The sequence below is a fragment of the Mobula hypostoma genome, chromosome 13, assembly GCF_963921235.1.
Source record: "Mobula hypostoma chromosome 13, sMobHyp1.1, whole genome shotgun sequence".
In the NCBI taxonomy this organism is placed as follows: Eukaryota; Metazoa; Chordata; class Chondrichthyes; order Myliobatiformes; family Myliobatidae; genus Mobula; species Mobula hypostoma.
Window position 1 is genome coordinate 12,181,171 of NC_086109.1, and position 15,201 is coordinate 12,196,371.

The 15,201-nt window shown below is 41.9% G+C and overlaps 1 protein-coding gene across 1 annotated transcript in view; it reads left to right on the forward strand.

Annotated features, from left to right (window-relative positions):
• Positions 1-488: 488 nt before the first annotated feature.
• LOC134355857 (uncharacterized) overlaps positions 489-15,201 on the forward strand; it is a 545,005-nt gene continuing 530,292 nt past the window's right edge. The window contains exons 1-3 of the mRNA XM_063066362.1: positions 489-575; positions 1,931-2,251; positions 5,222-5,536. Of these exons, the coding sequence (XP_062922432.1) occupies positions 539-575; positions 1,931-2,251; positions 5,222-5,536 (673 nt within the window). The 5' untranslated portion in view covers positions 489-538. The remainder of the gene's footprint in view (positions 576-1,930; positions 2,252-5,221; positions 5,537-15,201) is intronic.

A 15,201-nucleotide genomic window follows, 5' to 3' on the forward strand; every position in this document is an offset into this window, starting at 1 on the left:
TCAACATCATGTACTCTGAGGCTATGCCATCTGTTTGTAGACTCACTTACTGCAGGAAATGTTCTCTCCACGTCCACTCACACAAGGCCCTTCAATATTCAATAGGTTTCTATGAGATTCCGTCTCTTTCTTCTAAACTCCAGTGAGTATTTTAAGTCAAGCAAAAAATAAAACTTCTGGGGGAGCTTTGGGAGTCATGTGAGGTCTGAGAAGGCAGAGTGGTCAATATTTCAGATTAATCCCCTGTTTCAGGACACCTCCAGCCATTTATTGTTCATTCAGATTAGAACCTCTACTGTTGCTTGTGTCCAATACTTCAACTCTTCTCAACATTTCATTCAGTCTTTCAGAATTGTATAAGTACTTCTCTCTTGCTAAACATACCGAAATGCTTTTCAGTTTGTCACGTACCACACACCATCTGTGTCACCCTTGGTTTTTTGATCCAACTTCCTGCTGCCTTCTTCCTCATTTTTATTTCACAATTACTTCTCTCTGAGGACAGACAGGTCCTGGCTGCGTCTCTGTGAATAAAACAATGTGGGCTTCAATTCTCCTGATTGTTTCCCTACCTGGTAAGTGACAAATTGTGCTGGACATTTGCATAAGCAGTGTTGGTTTGGGGGTCATACACCATTCGCGGAACAGTACTTGAATATCTGTAGACACTAAAGATATCAGAAATTGGAGTTCAGAGTGCACTTCTGGGGGAACTCAGCGGGTCAAGCAGCTTCTTTTAGGGGAGGGGAATCAGCTACAGTTTGGTCTGTGACACTCAAGTGTAAGTGGAGAGGAAGATGGTCGAAATAGGAGAGGGGGAGGTGTGAGACTGGGTCTACTAGGTCGTCGGGGACTTAGGAGGGTTGAAGCACAACAGGCAAATGGAAAGGGAAGGAAAAGGGGTGGACTTTGGAGATTGGTGAGAGGTGGAAGCAGACAAGAAGAAAAGGGGAATAGTGTGGAGTCAGGTGAGGGAAGAATATGTCCAGCTGATGGAATCTAGAGGCTGTTAAACGGGAATATCATGTCAACTGGAATCTGATCTCACTCTGTTGGGATCACTATGAAAATTGATGTTATTCTCCTGTTAGCAGTGTCTTTCCTAGGCCATTTTAGTGGGGCATTTAGTAAAGAACATTTCTAGATGTGCAGTCAAAGATAACCTGGGTGGGGAGGGATGAGAGATTTCTGTCACTAAAGGCCTTTCTGATCCAGATGGGATTTTGACAGTCTGGTAGTTGATCATTATCATTATGGATATGTGGTTTTTAATTCCAGAAATTAGATATAAACACTTAATAAATCCCTAAAGGAAATGAAATCACACCTGGATTTCTGGACACCAAAGTGGTAATGACCACTGTTGCAGCACCTTCTAACTACACAGAGAAATACCTGACAGGTACAAAATATAAAATTTCCATCAGAACCAGAGGGCTCAGTTTTCAGACAACATGAGGGGTTTCTTTCTGCAGTTTATAAACTTGTCTGTAAGTGCGGAGGAAGTCAGGACATTGTCATCATGGAGAGAATTGAAACATGATCTCAAATGATCCTACTAACCCCTGACTCAACCCTGGAACACAAGAAACATATGCACACAAATCTCCATGTACAGTAGCTCTATCTATCCCAAATAAATTACCTGGGATCTTTGTGGACACTTGGAGGTCCAGCATGATCTGTTGTAATTTATAATTTAATATTGCTGCTCTCCCTCAGTACCAGACTCGAAGATCAGCCCTGGGTTTCTGCTCAGGACTCTGGAGTGGGAAGTGAACCCACAATGTACTGACACAGGGGAGAGAGCACTGACACAGCTGACACAGTAACAGCACTGACTGCACCTCAGACCAAAATCATTGGCTGTGGTGTCATGGGAAATATTAAGTTGTTCCTTTCCTCTGAAATCTGAAAATGCCTCCTTCAGTTTCAGGTGCATTTTGGGCAGAGAAATATGTAAAAGGAGTTGTGGGAAGAGCGATCACAATCGATTGTCACTATGAAGCAAAGTACTGCTCACACACAAAGTATTGGTGCCATGGATGGACTCGCCAATGTTCAGTTTTAGTGGAAACAAATGGGCAACACAGACGGCGTGGACGAGTGTCAATCACAGATAACTCAGAACGGAGAACATTTACTGTTACTATGAAGAATCTTCGCTCTGGAGATACAGGATGGTACAGCTGTGGAATTTCAACAACTTTTAATGACCCGATGTTTAACGTACATTTACAAGTATCTGATGGTAGGTTTCTCAGTTATTGATTTTGTGCCTTCAGTAAAATAAATGTGTCATCCCTGTTTCCTCTGGGACGGGTAAGAGCATTAGATGTCCTGGGGAGTGACGATGTGCTGATCCCAGGGTGAAGCTTGTTGAATGGAGAAATGCCCATCTCGTGGATGTGTCTGAAGAACAACAATCTCCTCCTCCTCCTGCTCAGCCTCTGCACAGATTACAAGATCTTTGTCCAGACCCTGTCCATCCCTCAAAATCTCTGCATTAATATCAGTGTCAAAATCTGGCAACAAACGGGTGAAAATGGAGGGCTAAAATACACTGAGAATAAACAGAGAGGCAGATGATAGGTGGAACACAATGAGACAGAAGTGGCAGCAAAACAGGTAATAATGAGAAACAGGTCTAAGACAGAGTACTCAGTAATACAGGGGCCAGAGTAGAGCAGGAGCAGGGACAGGAGCATATGGGCATGAACACAAACAAGAGCACATGGCAATACAAAACCACAGACTGACAGCTAGTGACAAAACACATAAAGAGGCAAAGTTCAACTGGAGGTACTGACAGACATAGTCATACTCATAGTCATACTTGATTAATCCGGGGGAAAATTGTTTTCGTTACAGTTGCTTCATAAATAATAAATAGTAATGCAACCATAAATAGTTAAATAGAAATATGTAAATTATGCCAGTAAATTATGAAATAAGTCCAGGACCAGCCTATTGGCTCAGGGTGTCTGACCCTCCAAGGGAGGAGTTGTAAAGTTTGATGGCCACAGGCAGGAATGACTTCCTATGATGCTCTGTGTTGCATCTCGGAGGAATGAGTCTCTGGCTGAATGTACTCCTGTGCCCACCCAGTACATTATGTAGTGGATTGGAGACATTGACCAAGATGGCATGCAACTTAGACAGCATCTTCTTTTCAGACACCACCGTGAGAGAGTCCAGTTCCATCCCCACAACATCACTGGCCTTACGAATGAGTTTGTTGATTCTGTTGGTGTCTGCCACCCTCAGCCTGCTGCCCCAGCACATAACAGCAAACATGATAGCACTGGCCACCACAGACTCGTAGAACAAACTCAGCATCGTCCGGCAGATGTTAAAAGACCTCAGTCTCCTCAGGAAATAGAGACAGCTCTGACCCTTCTTGTAGACAGCCTCAGTGTTCTTTGACCAGTCCAGTTTATTGTCAATTTGTATCCCCAGGTATTTGTAATCCTCCACCATGTCCAAACTGACCCCCTGGATGGAAACAGGGGTCACCGGTACCTTAGCTCTCCTCAGGTCTACCACCAGCTCCTTAGTCTTTTTCACATTAAGCTGCAGATAATTCTGCTCACACCATGTGACAAAGTTTCCTACCGTAGCCCTGTACTCAGCCTCATCTCCCTTGCTGATGCATCCAGCCATGACAGAGTCATCCCAAAACTTCTGAAGATGACAAGACTCTGTGCAGTAGTTGAAGTCCGAGGTGTAAATGGTGAAGAGAAAGGGAGACAAGACAGTCCCCTGTGGAGCCCCAGTGCTGCTGATCACTCTGTCGGACACACCGTGTCTCAAGCACACGTACTGTGGTCTGCCAGTCAGGTAATCAAGAATCCATGATACCAGGGAAGCATCCACCTGCATCTCTGTCAGCTTCTCCCCCAGCAGAGCAGGGCGGATGGTGTTGAACGCACTGGAGAAGTCAAAAAACATGACCCTCGCAGTGCTCGCTGGCTTGTCCAGGTGGGAGTAGACACGGTTCAGCAGGAAGACGATGGCATCATCAACTCCTAGTCGAGGCTGGTAGGTGAACTGCAGGGGATCTAAGTGTGGCCTGAGCATAGGCCAGAGCAGCTCCAGAACAAGTCTCTCCAGGGTCTTCATGATGTGGGAGGTCAATGCCACGGGTCTGTTGCCATTGAGGCCGCTGGGGCACGGCATCTTCGGCACAGGGACAAGGCACGACGTCTTCCACAATACAGGAACCCTCCGGAGCCTCAGGCTCAGGTTGAATACATGGCGAAGTACTCCACATAGCTGAGGGGCACAGGCTTTGAGCACCCTGGTACTGACACCTGTAGAGCTGTGAAGCCCACCGTGGTGGTTTCGTGTGGGGAAGGGGTATAGTCATGAGAGCAGGGTGGGCGACTGTGAGGAGGGGTAGGAGGGGAGAGTGGAATATGTGTTGGTTGGGGGCCAACAACAGATGTCTCCTGTGCGGGATGGACAGGGGCAACACTGTCAAATCTGTTAAAGAACAGGTTAAGTTCATTGGCCCTGTCCACACTGCCTTCCTCTCCTCTGTTGCTAGTTTGCCAGAACCCAGTGATAGTCCTCATCCCCCTCCAGACCTCTTTCATGTTGTCCTGCTGGAGTTTCCACTCAAGCTTCCTCCTGTACCTGTGTTTAGCCTCCCTGATCCTGGCTTTCAGGTTCCTCTGTATTGCCCTCAGCTCCTCCCTACTTCCATCTCTAAACACCCTCTTTTTAGCGTTCAGGATGTCCTTAGTGCCCTTTATCACCCATGGCTTGTTATTTTAATAACAAGGGACAGTTCTTGTCAGAACATTGCCGTCCACACATCTCTCATTGACAAGGCATTTTGCTCACATAATAGCTGATCACTGGATATTTCTTGTTTTTTCACACCATTCTCTGTAAACTCTAGTGACTGTTGTGCATGAAGATCTCAGGACATCAACAGTTAACAGTTTTTAAGACACTCAAACCTCCCCTTCTGGCACCAACTATCACCCAATGGTCAAAATCACTAAGATCACATTTCCTCCCCATTCTGATGTTTGGCCTGAACAACAACTGAACCTCTTGATTATGTCTGCATGCTTTTATGGACAGTGTTGCTGCCAGATAATAGATTAATTAGATATTTGCATTAACAAGTAGGTGAACAGGTGTACCTAATAAAGTGACAGAAGAGAGTTTGATTTCATTCAGTGTCTGATTGCTGAATTGTTTTCCACAGAACCCGTGTCTGCTCCTGTGGTTCGATATCCATCACCAGCAAATGTTTCACGTCTCAGGGGCTTAGTGTTACTTTCCTGTGAGTCTCTCCAGGGATCCTTTCCCATTCAGTACAAATGGTATGAACAATCTGGACATACACAGATCTCAGATACAAATGAACTGGCTCTCTGTTGTAAATCCTTCAGCCTCCAGCACCAACGATATTACTGCAGTGCCTCAAATTGGTATGGAGCAAGATCCAGTGCAGTGGTTAATTTGACAGTCTTCAGCAAAGGAGAGACCTGCAGTTATATGACAGAAATCAACGGCAACAGTAAGTTCTAATTTCAAGGGGGTATACATTTCAATATTTATTGCTGTTATGGTGTACTGCTGCTCTTATACCTCTAGTGAGGGTAAGGAATTTCTTTGCATTTGTAGAAGCCACAAATTGCAGCCACCATGGGGTAGAAATAAAGTGTAGTGAACAGTTAAGTCTGTCACTTCCTCCTGGAAGATGCGCAGCATCTCAAACATAGTTGGACTTGCACATCCAGACAAATTGAGAGCATTTCATTCATACTTCTCGCTTCAGCTTTGAAAAAGCTAGAAGAGGTGTTGATTTGTGAGACATTGACACTGTCATAAAAACAAAAGGAAAATATATTAAATATCAGTGGGAATGACAGAAATTCGGCAATGTCAGGGGGCAGAAGTGAGTGTGGTTACTTTTACTAAGGAGAAGGTGCTCGAGGTGGTCGATAAGTCACCTGGATCAGATGGACTACACCCATGTTTCTGAAAGAGGTAAGTGAAGAGATTGTGCAGGCATTAGCGGTTATCTTTGAAAAATAACCAGACTCTGGAAATGCCACTCCACACTTTAAGAAGGGAGGGAGGCAAAGGAAGGGAAATTGTAGACAACACTCCAGAGTAGATGAGGAAAAGATGTTTCCCATGATGGGACAGTCTAGGACAAGAGGGCACAGCCTCAGGATAGAGGAGTGCCCTTTCAAAACAGAGATGTGGAGAAATTTCTTTATCCAAAGGGTGGTATACTTGTTGAATTGGTTGCCACATGCAGCTTTGGAGGCCAGGTCATTGGATGTATTTAAGGCAGAGATTGATAGGTTCTTGATTGGACATGTCATCAAAGGTTACGGGGAGAAGGCTGGGAACTGGGGTTGAGGAGGAGATTGAAAAAAAGGATCAGCCATGATTGAATGGTGGAGGAGACCAATGAGCCAGATGGCCTAATTCTGTTCCTTTGTCTTATGGTCTTATATTGTGACATATACAGTATGTTCTTTAATAATAAATTTAATTTTCTCTTCTGAGAATGATGCAAAAATTTAATGAACATAAAATAAGAATTAATTGAAATTGAGTATATTTGCAAACAATACTCAAAGAACTTAAAGGTGAGTGAACAACGGAATTAAAAGTTGGGTGTTGAACAAAATGAGTGATTGCAGCTTGATGCAGTTTGCATTCGTCAGTCGGGTGTGAATCTGCAAATGGAAGTTGCTGCTTTTCTCAGAGTTGACATGTAACTGTAACCCGTGAATGTACAATTAGCCTCGGAGCTGCGACATGACGTAAGCTATTTGGAAATGGAAGAGTCATCACTGCATGATAAGAAAGTTAGAAATATTAGAAGATTCTTTGTAGTCAGATGATGATGTGATATCGTATAAATTTCTTCATACAGTGGATGAGGGAGAGAAGAAGTAAGACCAAAGGCTAGTATGTTGACAGGCCGATGAGGGGGAATGCCATACTAGATCTAGTATTAGGAAACAAACCGGGTCAGGTGACAGATCTCTCATTGGGTGAGCACCTGGGGGAAAAGGGAGAGAAATCCAGTGAAGTGGTCAATGTATCCATCTCCAACAGCGTCAGTATCTGCAGAAATGTGATTGAAGTCAACAGCACAGGTAAATGGTGCAAGGTTTGATTCTTTATGATGGTCAATGGAGCACACTGGACTCTGAAGCGAAGGTTCCCGAGTTCGAATCCAGGCCGGGCCACCCCCAAGCACGCTTTCCATCCGTGCTGGGTTGAGTGTCGAGCTGGCCACTTGGTCTCGTAAAAAATACAAGTGTCAAGTCAGGAACGTCCATAACGTGACCTGGTTAATCCTGACACCATGTGCCAGACAAGAATGGCTGAATGTCTGGTACGACATGCTTAAAATAAAACTGCATGACTGGTGCATGCTGGATATTGTGTTGTTGGAACTTCACTCAGGAGCATGGAGTGTATGTTGTCACCACCTTTCAGAGAATGAAAAGCCTTTCAGCACAGCCGTTCAAACAGGAGTCACCCACCACAGTGTCTCCTACCTCTGATCTGCTCTCACTGGCTGGGTGTCTCATCTGGTAATATTTCTGGCTGTTAATTAACATAGACTTCTAAGGTAATCCACTTCAAAGTTTAAAGTAAATTTTTTATGAAGTTACATATATGTCACCACATACTACCCTGAGATCCATTTTCTTGCAGGCATTCACAGTAGATGCAAATAAATAAAACAGAATTAATGCAAAACTCCACACGATCAAAAATGTATAAACAACCAATGTTGCAAAGAAGACAAATTGTGCAAATATAAAAGAAACAAATTATTAAATAGTAAAAAAATAATATTGAGAACATAAGTTTTTAGACTCCTTGAAAGTGAGCCTGTTGGTTGTGGAATCGATTTAGTGTTGAAATGAGTGAAGTTATCCATGCTGGTTTACGAGCCTGATGGTTGAAGGGTAATAACTGTTTCTGACCCTGCTGGTGTGACACCTCCTTCCCAACGGCAGCAGCTTGAGGAGAGCATGGCCTGGATGGTAGCAGTCCTTGATGATGGATGCTGCTTTCTTGTGGCAGAGCTCCTTGGAGAATTTATCCATATTTGTTCTGCCTGAATTTATAAACAATTATCTGTTCTGAATTTTACAGAAAATGGGCTGAGTTATCAAATCAAAGCAGTTTTACCTTGATAAAAAGTAAGGAAATCACACGGATTGTCTGTGTCCTGAAAACCCACATATCTTTTCCTTGTAGATGGAACTGTCAGACGTGACTCAAAAAATTGTGTATCCTAGTTCACTGAGCCTCTAAGCAAAAGTGTAGAAAGATTGAACTCAAATGAATTCTATGATGAGCAGTTTCAAGCACGGAAAATTTATTGGACAGATTGGGTTAAGTTCAAAGTTCAAAATACATTTATTATCGAAGGATGTATACCATATACAACTTTGAAATTTGTCTCCTTACACCTAGACACAAAACAAAGAAACCCAATGGAACCTATTGAAAAAAGACCATCAAACACCCAATGTGCAGAGAAAATAAAAACAGATCATGCAAACAGGAAGAGTATGCAATTAACATTCAGGACTGAAGTTCATGCACGTGAGTCCACAGCCATGAAGCCTGTCACAGCCAATCTAGGAGCCCATTAGTTGCAGGCCACAGCCTCAGTTCAGCACAGATCCTTGAGGAGCAGCTAGCCTCACATCAGCCTGTCCCTCTTACCCAGTCCTGACACCCTGATGTTTTCAATCTGGCCGGGTGCTGAAGTCGGCCAAACAGCAGGTCGTTCCTCGTTCTCGGACCCTTTCCCTGCCTCTCAATACACTCTCATGCTTGGGTCCCGCTGCCCCGATTTGGCTCGTACTCGACCTTTCCATTCTAGACCGAAGCTTAAATCGGTAAGACTTTGACTTGTTCCTTGCTCTTGGGCCAGTGATATTGTATGCAGATTTGGTCTGATGAAAGATTTTATTGTTATGGAAGGAGGCAAGCAAAGGATCAGCAGACTGATTTCTGGAGATCACAGGGTTTATTGTAAGGCAGAAAGTAGGTAATCACCAATAATAGAGGAATGGTGATGGAAAATTGATGTGATTGAAAAGCAACAAATCTCCAGGTTCTGATATTCTACATCCCAGAGAACATCAGGAATTAGCACGAGAAAAATAGAGATGCATTGTTGGCCACTTCTCCCCAGTGGATTGGGGAGAAGCTAACCAATCTATTTTAAAAGGGAGGTAGAGAGAAAAGAGGGAATTATAGAGCAATTAGCCTGACATTGGTATCAGGAAATGTGGTGAAGAGGACAAAAGACAAAACCAATGTATTGGATTGGCCTTGTGTTTCTTTGTGCCCATTATAAATTCCCCCATTTCTGTCTGTTAGATATCCTATATTATTGATTAATCTTCTCCTCACATACCTATTGAAGTTTTCATATGTTCTCTACAAACTTGCTCACGTTCTATGTTTTCAATGTTTTAATCGATTACTTTGTTTTGTTTTGAATTCTAAACTACTTCAAATACTCAGCTTTGCTGCTTTTGCAGAACATGACACATTTCCTTGGATCTAATTGATTCACAGATATGTTTTGAGTGTTGTGTTTGATCATCTAAATTAAAGCTTCTGAGGGGATCACTTTAATGCATGAAATATTCCCTGAGGGATGATGGAGTTCATGTCGAAAGGGATGTTTCACAGGCTGCAGGGTCCGGAATGGGGACAATTCCAGGAGAATATTGATCATTTTTTTTCTTGTACATAAGTGTATTTCACTGTGCAGTTTGAACAGATCTTTCAAAATGAAGAGCTTTATTCAAGTATCTGAGTGCTCACTGGAGGGGTAGAAACTCTCCCACCAGCAAGAAAATTAGAGAAATTATATGCGTAGAAAATTGTTGCCAGGATTTTATGGCGGCTTCTGAGAATGACATATCTGTCACAAGTGCAAACGCAAAATGCCGGACATACATTTTACACACATGTTCTCCCAGTTACTATGTGGGTTCCTCCAGGTGCTCCGGTTTCCTCCCATGCTCCAAAAACACACGTGTTAGTATTAGTAATGCGTAGGTAAGCTACTTTGGCACCGGAAGCATGGAACATTTGCAGCTGCCCCCAGAACAAATTCTGCATTGGTCTTTGATGAAATTGATGCATTTCACTGTAAGTTCTGATGTATGTGTGACAAATAAATCTCATCTTTAATCTTTATATGTCACATTGGGTAATAGATCACTTTTGGTCCACCATGATCAAGTACCCATTGGTCTAACAATTGTGCTCTCTTGATCTGGCAAGTACAAAGCAAGAAACTGAATTTTACTTTCTTTCAACAGGGCCGATTCATTTCTGTGAAAATACTGTGAATGAAACGACGACTGCACAAACCAAAGAATCTACAAATAAAATGTAAAGTACAAGCTTCTCTCTACAGGTGGTTTCAAATAGACCCATCTGGGAGAGAAATTTGTTTCTCTTTAACTGGTGATAAACATGCTTGACATGATTAATTTCAATGAAATCATGTATTGGAAACTGAGTATTCCTGATTTTTTTGTCAAGATGTCAAATTTTCTTACACTAAATATTTAATAATTTAAGTATAGCAGTAGAAGCTCATGTTCTGAGTCATAAAGTCATTGCTATATATTAGAAGAGGTTTCTCAGCCTGACTCGACTAAGCTAACCAAGAGTATAGACAGCCACAAAACAAAGAACACCATGGAAACCGTTCAAAGAACAGGTTCGGCTACATGGTCAGCAATGCTGTCTGTCAGAGAAGAAACCACCAATCAATCCTACTGTGCAGTAGTTCCAACAAAATGTTTGTAAAAGAACATGGGAAGATTCTCAAATGATCTGGACAGTAGTTATTCTCTTAACCAACATCATGATCATTGGTCATGATCACATTTCTACTTGTGAGACTTTGGAGTGAACAGATTGGCTGTTGCAATTTCCCAAACTGTCAACAATGTCTAATGTTCATTTTCTGAGCTGCAGACATCCTGAGCTCATGAAAATTGCTGTGTAAATGCCAGACTTCATAAATAGCCAAGAACAAGTGATGAACCAGGACTGACCCTTTCCTATTCTTTACCACAGATCCATTTACACAACTGTGCTCAGTGTCATTGGGATTCTACTCATACTACTTGTCATTTGTCTACTTTGCTACCTGAAGAGAAAAAACAGGGGTAGGTGTCTTTTTTCTTTAATTATTTCATGATGAATATGATAACTAGCTGCTGAATCTTAATGAGCTTGATTTGGCTGCAGTCAACAAAAAGCCAGGATCAGAGTGTTGATGTGTTGGGTTGCAACACATCAATGAATGGTATTGCTTCCACCTAGTGACTTCATCATCCCTGAAACATCAGGTGATGGAATCTTACTTCAAGCATGGAATGGTAGAGAACCAAGAGGTTGGGTAGAAGAAAGATTTCGATAGTTTCACCTGTTCTATTCAATTTTGGGGAATTAGCTCTTGTGATTGAAAGTGTATTCAATAAGCTGTTCCTCAGTACAACCTCCAAATAAATGCAATAACTTGGGCAATGTATGTATAAAATCATAATCTCGTGTAATTCTCAAAAAAAGGTGCATCTTTTACCAATCCACCATTCACTGCATACCACTAGCGAAAACTCTCTGCTTTCATTATAGAAAGTTGCTGTCGATTAAGTCATGGGTCTGCTTTATTGAGATGATCCTGAGATAGGCACCACGGTAGCATTGAGATTAGCACGGCATGATTACTCCTAGGGGCTTTTTGAAGTTCTGAGTTCAATTCCGATGCTGTTCTGTAAGGAGTCTCTATGTCTTCTCCATTGAATGTGTGGGTTTTCCCTGGGTGCTCCAATTTCCTCTCACAGTCCAAAGACACATCAGGTCTGGTACTTGGTCTTTGTAAATTATCCATGTTTAGGTTCAGGTTAGTCAGGTTTGTCGGGATTAATGTGTCAGTGTGGCTCGAAGGTCCGGAAGAGCCTACTCGCAATGCATCGCTAAATAAATAAATAATCATCTGTCCCTTAAATAGACTTTGTAAACCAGTGAAGAGAACTGTGAGCACAGTGATCTTCTGTGTCTTATTATCAGACGGGGAAATGGAGTTGATCACTGGAAAATAAAGCCCCTGCAGCCTCCAACTCATCGGCTGATGGAATATAACTCATTGTCTGACAATTATAACAAATAATAATTTAACTGCTCCCTGTGATGTATTTCCTGGACTCTCTCTCTCCCCAACTGACCAGACAATTACTTTCTGTGTCATATTTCCCTCCAGTTGCTGTTTGTTGCAAAGATCTGAAGAAAAGGAGTGTATTTTTTTCCAAAGAGAAATTCCCTAAATGATCAAAACCTGAGATAATGGCAGAAAAGTGCTAGGAACGCTCAGCATGTCAGATGGCAGCTGTGGAAAAAGGAACAGCTGATCCTTCAAGGCAATGACCTTACATCAGAACTGGAAAATGTGAGCCATAACAAATCTTGAGGTGCAGAGGAAGTACGGAAGGAAGCTCAAAAGAGTATGAATCTGATAGAGTACAAAATAGAAAAAAATACATCAGAAAAGATGACATGTGAGGCAAAAGGTGGGTGGTAATATAATTCATGAAGATTTAAAGATGGGCGGGGTTTGAAATTTGATATCTTTATTGGTGACATTATCCTCATCGGTAAAAGAGTGTACTGCTCTTGATTTCCCTTGTCATTTCTCTTTATATAGTTGACGACTATTTATTTAAAAAAATGGGATGGGCTTTGTGAAATAAAATCTGTTCACATTTCAACTTCCATTATTCTGCCCTCACTCAAGAGTTTTCCGAATTTGCTGAAGATATGCAGATTGGTTAACTCTATTCCAGGTGTAGTTGTAGTTTTAAGGCAGTTTTATTGTTCACCAACACATTACAGTAAGCCAGGAGCTGAGTAAAAGGACAGTGCATCGAGGTGTCTCACGAAGGATGGATCCAAATATTGATTAAAATTCCGTCAACTCATAACAAAGTGCTTTTGAGAAATGAATCAATAAATATACAAGTAACTCTAAAATGGCTGACCTGATGTCAAAGGTCAATTAATTAGAAACACAGTAGTAAGGAAAGAACGATGCTGTAAACTTACAAATAAGCAGTGATATCTAGTGGCTAGAAATCAAATAGCAAACCAAATCAGGAGGGACCTAACATCCACTAATAGTCAAAGGCCATCAAAACCGTTCACTGAGGATAGGACATTTGGATTCTGTATGAAATTGCTGATCACAGTGTCGAATTGAAAAGGGGCTTTCGTGGCCAGTAGGAAAATGAGATGATTTTTATTTTGGGCAGTTTGTTCCTTCTTCCTGAGGGACAATCTGCCACAGAGTCCTGGAGAGATCAGTGAGATGTTCATGGGACAGTGTGAATATTGTCAGGTAATCTGCTCCATCATATTGTGAAGGAGAAATATTCTCTAAAAACATGCAGAGACATTGTAAAAAAAAAAGTGCTCGGTAGATCTGACTGAATTTTTAGCAATAGAAAACAATTAAAATTTCAAATCCAAAACTCTTATAACAATGTTCTTAGATGGAAAGCATTAGATTTCAATAGCAGAGAAGGTGGGTGGTGGGGGGTTTTAAAAACTATGGTCCTTTCTGAATATTGTGTAGTAACCAGAGCAGAGGTTTGCTCTGTGTGGAGAATTATCACTGTGTTGCAGCTGGGGTTCTCATGGTTCTGAGATTCAGTATGGGGACCATGGTAACGTAATGGTTAAGTGCAAAGCTATTACAGCTCGGGGCATTCCGGAGTTTGCAGTTCAATTCCAGTGCCGTTCTGAAAGGAGTCTCTGTATGTCCTCCCTGTGGGATGCATGGATACACTCCAGGTCCTCCAGTGTCCTCCCACAGTCCAAAGACGTACCAGGTAGGTGAATTGGTCAATGGAAATTGTCCCATGATTAGGTTAGTGTTAATCTGGTTTGTCGGGGGTCGCTGGGGAAGGCTGAAATTGCCTGCTCTGTGCTGTATCACTAAATAAACAAATAAATAAATCTTTATGTCTGTTCCTGACATGGAATTTTTATCAGTAATGTTGTATTTTCCAGAATCCAAGTACAACACATCTCACGGAGGTGGCAAGAATGAAACCCAGGTATGGACATGAAGTATAAGTTGTCTGAATGCTTCAGAATGTTTAAAAATTCGATTACATGGGAGTTTACACGAGATTCATCCCCACTAGTCCAGCCCAGTATTAATATTTTACACAAACCTCTGAACACCCTTCTCACTGAATCCCATCAGCATATCCTTCCAGTTATATGTTCCTTTCACTTGCGTTTATCCAGCTTTTCCTTAAGTCTGTCCGTAATATTTTACGTGACTATTCTTCAAAGTGGCTCCAGTCTTTATTATCCTTACTGAAAGGTGAAAAGTGACATTGGTCCTTTCTCTACTGTTGGAGATGGAGCACCTAATTGTGTAAATCTGTCTTTGGGTTCAATGACTTTTCAGATTACATTTTGTATATTTACTCTGAGTCTCAAACTCTGATGTGAAATCAGAAAAAAATAGGGCGGGTCTAATCAGAACAATAAATTGGGGATGGCATGGTAGAATAGCGGTTAGTGTAACGCTATTACGGCGCCAGTGACCTGGGTTCACTTCCGCTACCGTCTGTAAGTAGTTTGTATGTTCTCTCCGTGACTCTGTGAATCTCCTCTGAGTGCTCTGATTTTCTCCCACATTCCAAAGAAGTTAGTACATTAATTTGGTCATGTGTTTAATTGGGTGATGTGGGCTTGTTGGGCCAGAATGGCCTGTTACCATGCTGTATCTCTAAATAAGTAAATATCTGTTCTGTGCTGACCTCACCCACCCACTTTCTCACTCTACCCCTCAATCCTGACACCAGTATGAATATTCTATTGTCTCTTCAATCTGTTATCAACAATCTTTGTTAGTGATATTTTCCACAGTTTTCAGCTTGTTTGCTATTCTTACCTTCATAATTAATGTCCGAATTGATCTAATTTTTTCTTTATTGAAGGATTGGGTTCAATATTATCAAAGAGCTTCAATTGTTTTCTCAATTTTATCATTTGCCTTTCTTATTCCCAAAGGTAATGCAGGGTGGAGATTGTTGGAGGATTCTGCTCTGCTGTACATTTTCCCTTGTTGGCATCACTTCCCCT